Source organism: Lycorma delicatula, chromosome 2 (assembly GCF_047948215.1).
Source record: "Lycorma delicatula isolate Av1 chromosome 2, ASM4794821v1, whole genome shotgun sequence".
NCBI classification, from domain to species: domain Eukaryota; kingdom Metazoa; phylum Arthropoda; class Insecta; order Hemiptera; family Fulgoridae; genus Lycorma; species Lycorma delicatula.
The window spans coordinates 32375518-32393397 of NC_134456.1; the positions used below are offsets into that span (position 1 = coordinate 32375518).

At 27.1% G+C, this 17880-nt stretch overlaps 1 protein-coding gene across 1 annotated transcript in view; it reads left to right on the plus strand.

The window, feature by feature from the left end:
- Positions 1–6939: 6939 nt before the first annotated feature.
- Positions 6940–17880, plus strand: part of tsr (Cofilin/actin-depolymerizing factor homolog tsr) — a 41330-nt gene continuing 30389 nt past the window's right edge. The window contains exon 1 of the mRNA XM_075358598.1: positions 6940–7099. Within this exon, the coding sequence (XP_075214713.1) occupies positions 7097–7099 (3 nt within the window). The 5' untranslated portion in view covers positions 6940–7096. The remainder of the gene's footprint in view (positions 7100–17880) is intronic.

A 17880-nucleotide genomic window follows, 5' to 3' on the forward strand; every position in this document is an offset into this window, starting at 1 on the left:
ATACTGGGTGGTCTATTTAAATTGAGGCACATTTATATCTCAATAACCACACATTTTAGGAAAAAATGTTTCCTATTAAATTTGTTCCATTTCAAGGGGGAAATTCATTCACAACCTGTGTTGTCCTTGATAAGGTCAACTTAATTTTTTAAAATAGGAATCTATATTTTTATTGCAGAATCGAATTCTTTGAAAAAAAAATTAATATATCATTTCATACTTTTTTCAAAAAATTGATAATTTTTTTAGTTATTCAACTTCAAAAATTCTGTAGGGATATAAACTGGTGCTTAGGCCAGACCTAATGAAATCAGCTGGGGTTGATGTTAAATTTTATATAAAAAATAATTAATGCTAACTATAATGAAAAAGAAGTTATGCATGTAAACACCAGCAAACTTTTTAAAATAGCCTAAAAGTAAAGTTCAAGTTGCAATGACATTTGTATTAAGTGAATGTATTTTCAGTGTCTTCAATTATTTTTTTTATTAATTTACTCACCAGCTATTATTAAATATTAAATTTTTAGTCTTTATTTATTGGAAATTATGGAACAACTTATAATTAGAGAAAAGATAGATAATTTTGCTTTACGGAAAATGTTGATCAGACAGTAGCTTTGTATGTTCTACGATTCCCCACTAGAAATATTCCAAGTCGTTCTGTGTACAGAATTGTAAAACAGTTTTGAGATGCTGAGTACATGTAGATCAAATTTTTTTTCTTAATGTTCTATTTTCTGTTGAATCTGGTTTTAGTTATCATGGAGCAGTAAAGAGATAATATGCATTATTGGGCAGTGCAAAATCCACAGTGGCTAAGGAAAGTAGAACATCAACATTCATGGACTATCAATGTTTGGTGCAGAATCATACATAAGCTGTATATTAATCAGACTGCATTTTTTTCTATGGAAATTTGAACGAAAAGAAATATACAGATATTCTAGAAAATCAGTTGCATTTACTGCTTTGTGAACTACCCATGGAAAAGAGAAAAACGATGTGGTTTCATCATGATGGCTCTCCTGCACATTCAGTTATCACCGGAGTAATTTTAGACTGCGAATACAATAATCGTTGGATTGGTCAAACTGGTCCAGTATATTGGCCTGCTTGTTTCCCTGACAATACTCCAGTAGACTTTTTTTAATGGGGTTACCTTAAAGAAAAGGGGTTTACCTAGAAGCACCAACTACCCCTGAAAACATAAAAGAACGTATAGCAAACATCTGTAGAGATATCAGGTGAAAAACTATTGACTGTTTCATGGTCATTTTTAATCGAATAATGCATAGAAGTAAAAGGACACCACTTTGAACATTTGTTGCTGTAATTTATGTAGAGTAAGTTTTTGTAATTATTTTAAGCAAAGAGCAATAAAAAAAATTTAAAGTATCAGTAATTCATTAAACCAAATATTTTCATATAGATGACAACTTAACTGACCAAAGTGTGCAACACATGTAGGTTGTGTACCATATCTGTAATATTTGATTAAAAAAAAATACATTAAAACGTTAATGGATTATATTTAGGTTAATCCTTTAATTGATTGTTTTTTATTTAAAATTTAACATCAGCTGGATGTAACTCGACAGCTGGGCCACACCTAGTGAAATTCAAAGCACGGCCTACGGCATTTTTGAAAATGAATAACTAAAAAACTATCAATTTTAGAAAAAAAACTCTGAAATGAAATTTTTTTTTTTTTTGCAAAGAATTTGATTCTGCAATAAAAAATATAAGTTCCTTTTTATAAAAAATTAAGTTGACCTTGAAATCACCTTTATTTGGCCTTATCAAGGACAACATAGGTTGTGAATGTATCTCCTCCTAGAAATGGAAAACTTTAATAGGAAATATTTTTTCCTAAAATGTGTAGTTTTTGAGATATAGATGCGTCTCAATTTTCTTTACAAATCAGCTGATTTCAGAGTCGAGAGTTCTAACGTTCAAAGACTAGTAAAGGCAGTTACTTTTACACAGATTTGAATACTAGATCGCCGATACCAGTGTTCTTTTGTGGTTGGGTTTCAATTAACCACACATCTCAGAAATGATCGACCTGAGACTGTACAAGACCACACTTCACTCATGCATATCATTTAGAAATTTAAAATTATTATTTACATATATAGATACAAACAAAACTTGAGTAGATAATAGAATTAATATATATATATATATATATATATATATACACCTCAACATTACTGCTCCTGTCATTAATATTCTGTTGCTGAGTTTTAACACACTCTGGTCTGAAGAACAAATCAAATATACATTTCTTACTCAAACAAGGAGTGCAGCCAGAATCAAGAAAGCTGCACTAGATATCTGGAAGCATCCAGCGTATCATGGAAACTGATAAATTTAATTCCCTTATAAAAAGAAGATAATTGAAAAAATTTTACAAAGTAGTTGATAATGTTGCAATTATTTAAGAAGTAAAAAAAAAAGTGCAATGATTTTCTTAAATGTTAGCATAAGATATCTTTTTAACTGATAAATTTTTGAGTCAGATTAATATCTGCTGCTTGAAACAATTGTTCTCAATCTCTCAGCATTTTCCAGTACTTATTAACTACCAAATAAAAGACTGCAGAATAAAAGTTCTTCACAAATTCATTTTCTGCTGAAAAACATTCTACAGTTTATATTATGCTTAGTCCAGAATTCTTCAATAGATTATTCTTCAGGTAATTTCCTTTAGATAAATGACATGCTCTTTTCTATTAAGGACCAGAAGTTACAATTACTCATTAGTAGTAAGCTGCAGCTCAATAAGAGTTCAAAAATGGAAAAAAAACCAATTTTGACCTTTACATATTGAAAACATTTCCCTTTTTTCATCTCATTGTAAGAAAAGAAATAAGATTTACCAATGTAGGGTAATACATGTAAAATTTAAATAAGTGTCAGTTATAATATTAATAAACCAAAAGATATATGTAGGAAAAATTTTGCTGATATTTAATAAGTTAAGATCTCTAACTACTGTTAGAGACTCTTCTAAGTTACAGTTTACTGTATGAGTTTTTCACATTTTGATGCTGTTAAGAATCTTGCAACCTGTGGTTTTCCTACGAGCCTTAAGATCCCATCTAAACTGTAAATCCTGAAATAATTTGATAGATCACGTAAATCTTATCCTTGACAATAATAGGAAATTCCAAGGATTTTCTGTGACCAAAGTAAGGATTTGATATGGTTAACTATGAACTGTAGCAAAGAATCAATTTTTGATGGTACCATGGTCTTGAGAGTAAAAGGCTAAAGTCCTATCTTACTTATTACACTCAACAACTACTGAACAATTTACTTTATGATATGCAGTGAAGAGATGGATTCACTCTTAGTTTTAGGAATGACAGGTGTACCTAAGTCCAAGTTAGGTTCTCTACTCTTTTTTTGTTTTAATCAACCAAAAAAAAAAAAAAAGATTGTATTTATTTCACTGATATCAAAATATGTTAATATTTTTTAAAAATTATTCACGACCATTTTCAAAATTACATAAGACCTTACTTCCAGAAGATTCTTTAAAATTTAACATAACTAATACATATTTGGTTCAATTTGTAGGTAATCTTAATGTAGAATTTAAAATTATCTTCTGTAAATGATGAAGTCAATAAAAATTATTGACAATAAATTATTAATTACAATATTATTGTTATCAGAGACTCAAAAGTGCTGGCCTCTGTGGCACAAGTGGTAGCGTCTCAGCCTTTTATGTGGAATTCCTGGTCAGGCATGACTTTTCATATGTTACAAAAATTACATTTCATATTCTTAGGCACAATATTTGAGTTTCTGTAGTGAATTTCTTCAATAAAAAAGTGGATTGTCATATTAAGAAGCTTACAAATTCTGAAAAGTACAATTTAGAGTTTGAGATTGCAGAGTTGAAAGGCAGAGCAATAACACATGCTTACTTTGAACATTTACATTGCTGTTTGAACTATAGTACCATATTTTGGGAAAAGAAACAAAAAGGGTTAATAACACAAAAATGTGTTATTAACTATCATTAAGATTTCATACATTCATTTAAATTATAATAATTAAAAATATCACTTTGGTAAGTGTTATTCTCAATATTAACATTTTTGACTGATGCAATAACATTTATTTTCTTCTTCATGACTGTTGATAATTATATTAATTTACAATTTTGTAAAAAGAAACAAAGCCAAATTTTAAAACAGAATGTTTTTAGAAAACTTATTCCAAAAGGTAATATAGTATAGTTCAGTATATTGTTGCAGTTTAAATAAAAATTTTTACATTAGTCTTGCTAAGCCATTCATATGAAACATTAATAAAAAATCATTTACAAAAGATCAAATACAGATCATATATTCTGTTTGGAAGAAGAAAAAACATCTCAGAATCAATTGCAGTATTAAAAGATCAACACTACCTAATAGAACACTGTATTACACTGTAAATTGAATTTTTTCTTGAGGAGTCAGAAATTTTACTTAGCTCAAAAAGTGTATAAATCTTTTATCTATTTAGATTTATTTCTTTTCAATGTCGGCAAGTATTACAAGGTACCGTATTTGACCATTTGTATCTCTGTGTGCAAAAAATTAAATAAGACACAAACTGGTTATGTATAGTAGCAGTTACAGGGGTAATTTAATTTCAAACACACAGTTCTGAAGGGGAGGAGACATTTATTGTTGAAAACAAAAATTTAAAAAAGATGATTGAATTCTATAATTCAGAACAAAACATTTACTAAATAAAAATATTATCCATCAAATATATAAATTGAACTGTCAAAACTGTGTAAATTTTTATGTTGAACAAACAGGAAGCAACTTAAAACAGTAGCATCTTTTTACACTTAAGTTTAAAAAACCCTTAAATAGATAACAAAATATTCAATTGCCTGCTCTGTTTTTACATTTCATGATGTTCAGGTATAGAACAAAAAAACATTTAACAAACAGCAATATTAGTATAATTTAGTTTATAATATAATTTGATTAGATGCACATGAGTTAACTAATTTTTTTTTAAAGATAGATGGCAATAACAATCCTGGAAAGCAATGACAGCTAATTAGGCCCGAATTAGAACATTGTAGAAGAAAAAGTTCCAGAATTTTTTAATAATAAAAACAATTTTTTTTAATTTTATTTGATTATGAAATATACAAAAATCCAACAATGATGTATAAAATGGAACACAATTTAAATTTAATTAATTTTTTGCTGCATCCCAACTATTAAAAAAAAACTTACGAAAACATCAGCTGATAAGATAATCAAAAAGACAATGACAGTTACAAGAATAAAAGAGAAAACAAAATATATATTAGAAAGTGTATCTAAGGTCTAGCTAAGAATTTAAACTCCCAATTTTAATTTTTATATCCATGACATGTTAATTTAAAAAAAAAAGGCGTAAAATTTTTTTTAGTAATGTCCATTTAATAGTTTTAACTGCACTGTTGGTTTTTTTAAATTTGTTCTATAAATGCAAAATTCTCCAACCAGAAATATATGCAGTGTCAAAACAGAGATATCACAAATTACCTAAGAACATGTTAAAATAAACATATAAAAATATTGATACAGAATTAGAACAAACTAAAAATAAATTGAGAAAATATTCTGTTGTTTCAATCAGTGTTAGACATGATGTCTTGCTGGCCATAAAAAATTTACTGTTTTAACTAAAGAATCACAACTTACCCTTCTTTATTGCACATACATAGCTACCACAACAGTTTTGGAATAAATACATCATTCCATTGTGAAAGTAGCAGCTAATCTAATCCCCAAAAAGTGCTTAATGGTTTTTCTGTAAGGTAATGGTTAATGGTTTTCAGAACAAAATATGAAGAAAGATCTTTTAAGCAGATGTACAATATATTGTGGGGAGGATGTTAATAGGAAGGCTTTTCAGGTTCAAACTGGTTTTAATTTATAACCACATTAGGGTAACACAAGAATTTAATTGCAATATGTTGTACTAAAATGGTATATTAAACCGCAATAATTAATTTTTTGGGCAGCAAACGTGATAAAAATGAAACATAACCTTCAATTACTAGAAATCTAAGAATTAGTTAGGAAATTCTGTTCATGTTTTATTCTTAAAAGCACAACTAAATAAGGATTATGAAACAAATAATTTTACAAAATATAAAAGTAGATTTAGGCCATGATTATAATTTAGTCCAATACTAGACATGTGGAATGATAAGAAACAATCAGGCCGTTCAGACAGAAAACTTTTTTCAAACTAAAATCAACATTAACTACAATGGAATGCAGCACGTTACGCACACGGCAATTACACGTTATCACCCATGGAGAAATGACAGACGGCAATCGAATTTTCAATGAATAACTTGTTCTTCCCTCCTTACCATAAAAGGCAATATCCCTCCAGTCTCATTTTTGATTGGTCGACAAGGATGAACGTCAACTGATGACTAATTTTCAGAAAAGAGAGGGGACATTGCTGTTTGTTACAATGTCTTACATTTTTTAAATCTGAACTTGAAATTTAATTTTGTTAACTATGATGTTAATGAAAGAAATGCTTAGCATGATCACATTCTAACCACTTGCACTAAATTTGTGGTTTCGGTTAAATTTACCGAGACGAAGGTCGTACGAAAAGAACCTGTGCGTTTCTATCGCCTGATGGGTGTTCCTAATATAGTTCCAAACATTTCATAAAATATAGGCAAAAATCTCCCCAAGAGTGTAATGTGAATTATGTAATTATCTCTAATAATAATTGTAAAAAAAAATTATGTATGAGATTTTTAAATTAAAAGTAAAAGGACAGTTTATAAAAAAATAACATGCTGTTATGTTTATTTTGTAATACTAGATACAATTGGTTGAAATTTGTCATGTAGAAGGGAGACAGCATAATCTAGCCAATCACAGGTTTTATTCAGTTGGAGTACAGCGGATTAATACACTCTTTTACGGTTGTGTTCATTCTGATTCAGTTGGCAGTGATTGGAGTGGAACATTTTCTTTCGCTTCTATGCGCTGACGTTTCATTAGTGTGAATTGACTGAAAACACCATCTGAAACGGATACTGTACGTAGAATATGGTAAGTTTTCATTAATTTACATGATTTAATCTTTTGTTTCTGTTTCTGTCGTGTAAATTGTGCTGTTTTTTTTTTGTAGATGCAGGTGTTTCGGTTTGCCGAGTGCATTTTCTGTATGCCGGCTCCGCCATTTTAAATATAACTCATTTATTATAAGATCTTCGTCTAAGCACTTCAGTTAATTATTTGCTAGTAAAAAAGGGAAGGAAAGGTGTTACTTTTGTAATTTTTTGGTATAGGGTTTTTCGAATTAATAATTTATGAACTGAAGTTGTCCATTTAAATAGTGTTGGTCGGCAATCTGGGTCGAGGGGTGTTCCCTTATATAGTTGTCGCAGTTATTTATTTAATTTTATTGCTTCTCCAGTTTTGGTTTTCAAAACTGATTTTGATAATGTGAAGATGTTTATTAATATTGTTCCATGTATTACTTTAGTATAATTTTATACCCTTTTTTTATACTTAAACAGTTTGGACCGTTTTGAGCTAACGTGATCGTATATTCTTAACGTTATTTTTTTATTTTCGAATGTTAAGGTTTTTGAAATAATGCGTTCGGTATGGTAAAGCCATATGTTCTTTACAACATTGAATGTTTTTAACGTTCCGCAATTTCAGATTTCGTTTTTCACAATCTTTTATAAGGAAGTGAATTCTATAGTGTATAATTAAGTTTTTATTATGGTATTGGTATTTTCAGATTCAGATTTTTTTATACTTTCATTCATACTTAATTGTAAAGAGTTTCCTCATTTTGCACACAATTGTAAAGGGATTTTATAATGTAATTTTTCAGTATTTTAGGGTATTGAAATTTTATTGTCTGAAATAAAAAGTTCTAAGTGGATGAAAGAGAAAGTTTTTTCTAAAAGTGCTCTTAGTATCCGTTTAATTTTAGTTGTTCATTAAACTTTATTATTATTAATAATAAGCATTGACTAAGTGTAAAATCACTCCCACCATTGAGCGAAGCCAAGTTTTCTGATTTCAACTATTATTTTGAATAGACTACACTAAATAATTGTAGATTAGAGTTTTTAATTAGGAATAAGTTAAATTATTGAGTGAATTTAATATTTTATGGAGAGTTAATATTTAAATTAAAAGTGATTTTGTGGATTAATTAAGTACTGAAACTGCTGATCTTACTATATCTTAAAATATTTCTTTAAACTTTTTTATGTTAATAAAAATGTTGATAAACTTCCGTTTAGTTGATTCACTATGTTTGAAAGATATGTTAAATATTTTGAGATACAATATTTACCAGAAATTATTACTATTATATCTTGCTATAAATAGTAATTACATAAAAACTCTTTCCTAGAACATAGGGGAAAGGATTATTTTGGTGAAGGATCTAAATAAAGAAAATTTGTAGGAGCCTTTTTTAATTAATTTTAATTAGTCATTGGATAAGCCATTATAATTATAATTTGTGCTTCAAATAAATTTTGTACCTGCAGGATTGACTTAATTTGAACTTTATAAAAATCCACTAAAATATGGTCATTTTAGATATTTGACATTTCAATCAAAAGCAAATGGAAGAAATGTGAAAACAGTTTTCTGCTGTAAGAGGAAATAGTTGCTCAGTGTCACTTTTGTTCAGCTTTTCAGTTCATTTGACCTACTCCACATGTTTTAAGCTATGGAAATACTGTATTTCGAAGTTTGTGCGACAAAAACAGAGAATTATTTTTTTAGTTACTTGGGTCTACTATATTTCTTTTATACTATAGAAGTACTATTTTTTTTTCTGTTGACCAAATAATTTAATAAATATTTTTACCAAATTGTTGTTATTGTATTTATAGTAAAAGTATTTGTGCAACTGAAAATACTATTCTTAAGAAAATACATCTATTTACTTTTCAACATCTGCTTACTTTCTTTGTCAGAGTAGTAGTAGTAGTGGTGTCTGCCTGGACTTAAGTGTTTTTCAATGAATTCATTCTTTATAGAAAAAGAAAAGGAGTTAGGGCACCTGTAAATTGGCCTTAGAGCTTATATTAACAGAGGAAGAATAAGTCATTTCCATGGTGTTTTCATGTGAGGTGATATAAAACATACTTAATTTAAGTATGTTCATCCCAGGTTGATGCCAATTTGAAACATATTTATGTTAACACCCTTGCTAAAGGAAAGTAGTCATAATGTATTATTAATAAATATAACATTAATTTCTAACCTTTGCTATTGGAAAAAAATTCATATTTTTATTCTTTTCAAGGTGTTTATTTTTTAGTGTGAAACATTTTCTTAGTATAATCATGAATATGTTGCATTTGAGTTGGGATTTTACATGTATTAAAAATGTGAACAACAAATATTTCTTTGATAATTTGAATTATGGCTTGTTAATGTATGAACATTGTTTTTAACAGACTTTGGATTGTAATTTTGTGTGCAAATATATTGATTGAACTAATTTCTTATGCAATATTTTTTCCTGGGTTGATAATTATAAATGACTGTTCTAATAGGATTTCATTTTCGTGTTAATACGTGAAACTTCTGTACACACATGGATGGGTAACACAGATGGGTAATGTTATTACCCATCTTTTTAAAAAAAAATAGTTATTTCAAATAGTTTGTGTTATTGATACAAAGTATTATTTTTTGATGATAAAGTATTAAATATGTAATACATTTATATTGATGAAAAGTGAATAATCATGATTTAAAACCTGCTTTTAACCTGCGCACACACAATTATTTAATTTTGTTGACTTGGGTTTTCTTGCTCAATTAAATGAATGCACTTGCATTCATTCTTTTCACCTTTAAATAACTTCAGACCGTTAAATAAATTAATGCATTTTAATATGTTAACAATAAACAAAAGTTAGTTGTAAAATAGTGCTAATTTTCATGTTTTATTAAGCACTAAGAGATTGGTAACATTAAAAATAGATTATGAAGTTTGCAAGTTCATTATTGCTTGGTCGAATATGTTTTACACAATGCCTACATGTGTTTAAATTCCATAAGTTTCTTAATTATATCCACAAGGTGTTTGTGGCAAAATGCCAATTTTACTGTTCTTGTAGCTTAACCGTTAAACAGCTGTCATTTATAATTACATCCTTGAGTAATTTAAAAACTTCTCTACATATCCTCTTAATACATCAGTCAGTAGTTAGTTTTTTTGGGTTTTTTTTTAATAACATTGATTTCATTATGAAATTTCTTGTCTGAATTAATTTCTAAAAATTATGTTAAATAGCAAGAATGTTTTACTTTGTATTATGTTATTGTATTTAAAGTACTTTTAATTTTAGATTTGTTTTAAAATCGATACAAAACATCTGAGAGTGTTCTTTTATGAATGGGTCAATCCATTTGAAGTGTCCCAAAAAAACATAAGCTGGTTGCTTGACCAATAAAAAAAAAATTGAAACTTACACACTTGTTTCCTACATGTTTCAGGACCTTAAACTATTTTATTTTTATTTAAGCAGTTTACTTGTGGCAACCATTTTTGTTATAGTGCACACACTTATTTTCCTGGAAAATAGTTTTCAACTATTGGTCCTGGAAGGATGAAACAAAAACCAATTTATTCATATTTTCTCAAGGGAAAAGATTTGTCCAATAGTTTATTTGCTTATCTTTCTTCTTTCTATGAGAAAATTACCAATAAATTTGAACATGAAAAATGGTGAAATTTCACTTTTGATATTTTTCAAGAGGCATGGATGGCATACACAGTTTGAATTATTTTTTATATGAAGGTAAGTAATTTTACCATAAATAATATTAATGGTGATATACTTACCCTTAAATTGTTATGAATTTTTGAAAAGTAATTTTTTTTTAATTTGAATTTTGGATTCAAACAACTCGATGGGCTGGCGATAAAAATCTCAAATTTGCACAACTTGCAATGTTTTTGTAGATGCTTATAGCAAATAAAAAGGCTTTTTGTATTTTACTAATAATAAAGTTATAACCCCTCAAAAATCATGAAAAGCCTGTTAAAATCGATACCATTTTGATTCGCTAAATAAATGCTCCAAGGGGGTTTCTTGTCTGCTTTTCACTTTACATTTTTTTATCTAATTTTTATATTTAGTGTCCCTATGTTGCTGAAGTTTACATTTTCAATATTTTTAAAATATATTTTTTTTAAATTATTAATCGTCGTAATTTAATGATAACTTAACCAGTACCAGTAAGTACCCTAATACAATTTTGATTCAAAAATGCTTATAAAACTTACTCAAACAGATTTCAATAAGTAGCCTACATTGTTTTTTCAAGAATTCATTTTTATTTTTATATTGGTTTATTTTTCATCATATTCATGTGAGCTGGGTTTTCATTTTCGGAAACTTTTGAGTCAAAACTCAATTCATGATTCTTTTTAATTTTTCAGATACCGCATTTATTTTAAATTTTAATGCTGATGGCCTTTGATCCGTGCTTAATTTTTTTTCAATTTTGAGTGAGTGATACATCCAAAATGCTACAAGCAGCATCCCATTCAATATTGTGATGTGGGGCAAGGTATTGCTCTTGGTACTTGCATTCATATACTTCTTTGTTCTTCTGAGAAAAAATACCTTTGAAACAGTTAACACAGGGACTTAATTTAAATTTGGAAAAATGTGTTCTTTAAGAGCTTGCTCTAATGTTATTTGTTAAGTTTTTTTATGAATTCTCAAAGGGTCACAACAGAACTGACTTTTGACAATTTTTTTGTGATTACATTCACGTGTAAAAAATAAGTTGTTGCATTAAATTCACAAATTTTAATGAGTTCTTTTGGCATTGTTCTAGTGCCAATTTTAAACATTAGTTTCAAAAATTCCTAAAAATTAAGGGGTAAGTATATTACCATTAATATTATTTATGGTAAAACTACTAACATATACCTACATACAAAAAAATAATTCAAACTGTGTATGCCATCCCTGCCTCTTGAAAAATTAACAAAAGTGAAATTTCACAATTTTTCATGTTCAACTTTACAGGTAATTTTCTTATAGAAAGAAGAGAGGTAGGTAAATAAACAGTTGAAATAATCTTTTATTTTAAGAAATATTAATAAATTGCTTTTGTTATGATTTTTTCCATAACAAAATGCTATGTTGTTATAGGATAACAAAATAACACACACCTATTTTTCTTCAAAAAATAGGTGTGTGCACCCAACAAAAATGGCCGCCACAGGTAAACTGCTTAAAAAAAAAAGTTCTGATACATGTAGGAAACAAGTGGGTAAGTTTTTTTTTTTTTTTGTTTTCAAGTGTTCAAGCAACCACCTTTAGGTCAATTCAAATGGATTGACCAGAATATTTAAAAATATATTTTTATTTTAAAGTTTATTACATCAAATAAGGAATTTCTGTTAATGGATTTAATAATGTAATTAACCCATTTCAATAAATAAGAGACATTTCGCTTGTCAATGTAGAGTATACTTAATAATTTATATAATGTTTTATTTTTATAATATGTATGTATATCTATTACCCATTATACCCAATAATATAGTATTAAGTTCCCATTATACCTTCAATATATTGGGAATTACTGAATTATATATTTAATTGAATCTATATTTAAATTTCCATTATACCTTAGTATATTGGAAATTTAAATGTATTTTAAAATAACTATTTTATTTTTATTTATTAGTTAAAAAATTATTTAAAAAATAATAATTTTAATTACTTAAATCCCTTCACAATTACCCATTTTATAAATAAAATAAATTGATATAAAATTATTATTAAAAGTAATCCTAATATGTAATAGCATTCATTTATCGGAAAATTTGCATATTAAAAAACAAGTTTAAGAAATGCAAAGAGCTTTACACAATCTGGTGGTGGTTACGCATCAATAATCAATCTTGTGACTGGTGTAGTGAATGACCACGGATAAAGGAATGCCTTACAGTCCATGTTATAAGTGTCACTGAATTATAATGAAATAATTCACGTTTTTAAAACAACATAATCTTTTGTTTTTTAATTTTATAATTTTTAAATTATTTAAATAATTTGATTTTTATTGTTAGAGCTTTTCTTCTCTATAAATAAAAAATTTGTTGACAATGGACCTTGAATCTGCAGAATCCTATGTAAGAATGTTCATCCAAAAATTATTGTTAATTTCTTTGTACTTATGAATTTGGATTGTGTAGTAAGGAAGTTCCAGGGTTAATAGAAGGTTTTTGACAAGTTTAAGTTATACAAAAGATGATCGATATAATAGTATGTATGTAAACATTAATTAGCCAAGATTTAAATTGCACAAATAAAAAATTAGTTGTGCCTTGCTTTAACCATCTCAAGTTTTAACTGAAGCTGTTTATTTTGATTACTTTATATTATATAAATTTTATTTAGTACGTACAACTGATAAAGAAGTAACGCATAGCTATGTCAGTCATCCTTTATATCTGTAACACATGTAAACACTAAAAGTCAGTCAGAATTGTTTTCTGAGAGAGAGAATAATATTCACTGTAAGCTCAGTTCCTGTGATGATCAAGGTCACTTGTGTAGGGTTAAGCATCAAATTGTATTTTGGTGGGCTTGGCATGCTGATACACGGCTACATATTTGTCTTTGTGAAGAAGGGGACATCGAAATATCAAAGATTAAAGTTACTGCGGAAATTATATTTACTCTACGTCGTAAGCAAATAGTAAATCAAAATTTGCATTACAGTGTTTGCTAGCATGTCGGATCTTTATTTATTTTTTTCATGGGGTAGTACAAATTAACGGATTTACCTTTAAATACGTACACACGAAATCTTGTAAAGTACATTTATGACTAGTTAAAATGTTCACATTTTAAAAAGTAAATTATAAATAAATTTTTGTACTAAAATGCATTTAAAAAAATTAAAGTAAGAAATGAGTTATCCTTAAAATATTTTACCAAGGAATTATTTATAGTGGAACATTTATTTGCTACATAAAAGTTTCATATTAAGCGAGACTTATTTTGTTTAAATCCGTCGTATTGTCGTATAACTTTATAATGTTTCTAAAAATATAAAGGAGGTGAGTAGTGTTTGATGTATAACAGTGATTAATAATCAGTTGATTTTTCTTTAAATTTAATGACTTAAATAATGGCTTATAGTACTCCATGTCTGTGAATGTTCCCTTATTCCATTACGTTCCAGTTCTGTGTCTGTTTATGCTGTCTAATAGATCAGTATCATTTGTTGATCAGCATACAGAATTCTGATTGAAACTTTACACAAAATATTTTTTTTTTTTTTTTAATGAAATGATTTTTTTTATTCCATATCAGTTAAAAATATTACTTGTTCCTAAATGCATGGAAATTTACAAGAAGATCTTTTCAGAATTCCATCAATCGCTTCATCATTGATGTTGTTGAAGATGACAAAGTAAAATAATGTGGATTGCCAGTTTACTATACAGAGTTATTTCATTATTGTTCATATGAAGTGTTGTTTTATCGAAACTAGTACTGTGTGCCCTGTGTGAAAAATTTGCATGTTATTCATTTTTATGTTTGAAAATTTCTTTGATATGATTTTCAAATTATTACGGAGTTTTTTCTCTAGATATAAAACTAAATTCTTTATGTATTATTATAAGTTTTGTGTTATTTTAATTGTTAAAATTACATTTTGTATTTGTAGTAATCATTTAGTGTAAGCCAGTTTAGTATATTTAGATGATTAAATGTTTTAATTTTTTTAGAATTGTATTCTCATATTTTGTGTTGCAAACATGTCCTAACATTGTTTTTAAAAAGTACAGCTAGTTAGCTATTGGTAGCTTATGTTAATGATTAAAAAAAAACTTTCTGCCACCTATTATTTAAATGTATTATATTCTGTTATCAGCTTTGTGGATTTGTTGATTTGTCAGGTTGAATTGTAACATTGATAGTAGAGAGGAAATGTGGTTATTAAATTGTATGTGTGTGGTTTATTATGATTGTCCATCGAATTAAACTTCAAATTACTTTCCTGTAATATTCTTTATTCTCTCAGATATTTCAGTTTATGGAAAATTTATATTAAAAAAAAAATATTGAATAATTTTCCTACAATTTTAATATTGAAAGAAAAACCACCATTACATTCAGTCATATACGAATTGAGCCTTTTTTTGTGTTCTGAAATCTGTTATTAACCATCTAAAAGCAAACAAGACTTATATTGTGGGTTTTTATTTTTTTTGTGAACTGTTGTAGTTTCTCTTAAGTTGTCAATTTTTGTTTGAACAGAAATTCAGTTGCACAAAAATATCAAGTAGGTACAGATATGTGTAAATTTAATTACTTTTTTGTACAAAAAAGTTTTGATTTTTAAATCGGCACAGCAATCGCCAGTTGTTAAAAAAGTAAAAATCCTTTCTTTAAATACGAAGATCACGTAATATTAAAAAATTTTATGTTTTCAGAAATGCCTTTATATGGATATTTTATTTCTTTGAATTTTATTGAGTGATTAACAAACAGGAAGTTATGTATCGGCTGAGTGAGGTAGATCGAACTAGGAATTACTTAGAACGTATGACTCACATCTACGTAATTATGAGCCGAGTTGCTTACCTACCTATTACCAACGTAATGCTGTTGAATTTGTACTAGCGTGAGACATTCATTATAATTGTAGTATTCCACTTCTTGATAGATTGTTCTCCTTTTAAGGAAAGCGATTCTGTTTAATCCAGCGTTTTATGATAATAGTACTTCATCCTGCACAAACAAATAATTTTTGGCAAACCTTTCCGTTATCACTTGTATTGTATAAATAAACATTTTGAATTGTAATCAAAACTCGTTTATTACTTTGAACGGTTATGAAACTACATATTGTTCTCTTTAATTTGTTTATCAGTATTATATTTTGGTCTTTCCGTTTTCCCCCTCTGCAAACTCATCTTCAATCTTTTATATCTGTATAAGAATTAAAATGTGTATGACGTAGCTCATGTTTCATTCGCAGAATACCACTCTCCAACTATAATACCATTTATCTCAGTTGGGCGATAATAACAATATTTTTTTCATATTCTTTCCAATTCATATTTTATATCGAGGAGAAAATTATTTCAGTAGTACTTCACAAGCGCAGAATCTCTGTTGACTTGTTTCTTACGAATTATAAAATAAAAAAATACAATAAAAATTTCAAAAATATATTTGATTATATATAACAAATTATTTTTTTACAAAAGCTTTTATTTAATTAATATTAATAAAAAAAGGAAACAAATTAGAAAAACCCTCTAAAAAGTAAAAAATAAGAATTAAATCAAATTGAGAATTTTAAACAAAAAAAAATATATATATATATTAACAAATATAAAAATGCACTGAAAAGTAAAAAATAAATTATATAAATATCTAATAAATAAATGTAATAATTATTAAATTTTAAAATTAAAAGTAATGAAAATATTTAGTTAAATAAAAGCGTGGCGCAGTTTTTGTAATTTATTTAAAACAACACAACATTTATTTTTACAACAATTAATCTTCATTTTCATTTTCAATAACGACGCGAGGAGGCGGAAAGGTCTGCTAGAACCTCTCCAGTTGAGACGAATAGTTACAAGTAACAATCTGGGAAAATGCACCCACTCGCTTTCTTTGTACGTGTTCTCACATAATTGAAGTTCATCTTCGAATTCTGCTTGTAATCTAAGCCAAATTGAATGCACTCTTTCCGCTAAAAGTTTCATTTTAATTAATTATGAATTTTTTATTTAATGAATTCATAATTACGATCACAATTATAATAATGATAATAATTAAATAATTTTTCAGGTTACCGTCAAAATGTAATAACTTTGTGCAAGATTTCTAAATTTAATTTTTATTTTTAATCTTATTAACCCTTAAAGGTCATCTCTGTGCAAATTTGAATCATCAAAGAAAATTAACTTGAGTTATTTTATTACAGATAAATAAAGTATGTACATATTCTAAACAACCTCATTAAACAAAAAATACATTTTAAAATACAGCAAATGTCTATAAATATTTATTCTAAAAGAGTGTTATAAAATTTGCGCCACGCTTTTATTTAACTAAATATTTTCATTACTTTTAATTTTAAAATTTAATAATTATTACATTTATTTATTTTTTGTTGGTTATTTATTAGATATTTATATAATTTATTTTTTACTTTGCAATGCAGTGTGCATTTTTATATTTAATATATATTTTTTTTTGTTTAAAATTCTCAATTTGATTTAATTCTTATTTTTTACTTTTTAGAGGGTTTTCTAATTTGTTTCATTTTTTTTATTAATGTTAATATTAATATTAGTTAAAGAAAAGATTTTTTAAAAAATAAGTTTTTATATGTAATCAAATATATTTTTTTACTTTTTAGTCTTAATGAACAATAAACTTTTTACATCCAAAAAAAATATTCTTAATATTTATGTCTGAATATTATTGTTTGTTCAAGTTTGTTTGTTTATTAAGACTAAAAAGTAAAAATATTTATTTTTACACATCGAAGTTACACACGTGTGCCAAATTTCAATCATTTTCATGCGATAGTTCATGAGAAATGAACATTTTCAACTAAATGCATGATTTAGAGTAGGGTAGCGCGTGGGGGTGGGTCATATCAAATTCCGACACCGTGGTGCTGTATTGTCATCGAAGTTACATACGTGTACCAAATTTCATTGATTTTCATACGATAGATCAAAAGATATAGCAGTTGCAAGATTTGATTATTCCTAAAGCAAGTTAAAGCTTTGTTTGTTTATTAAGACTAAACGATAGATAAAAAAATATAGCATT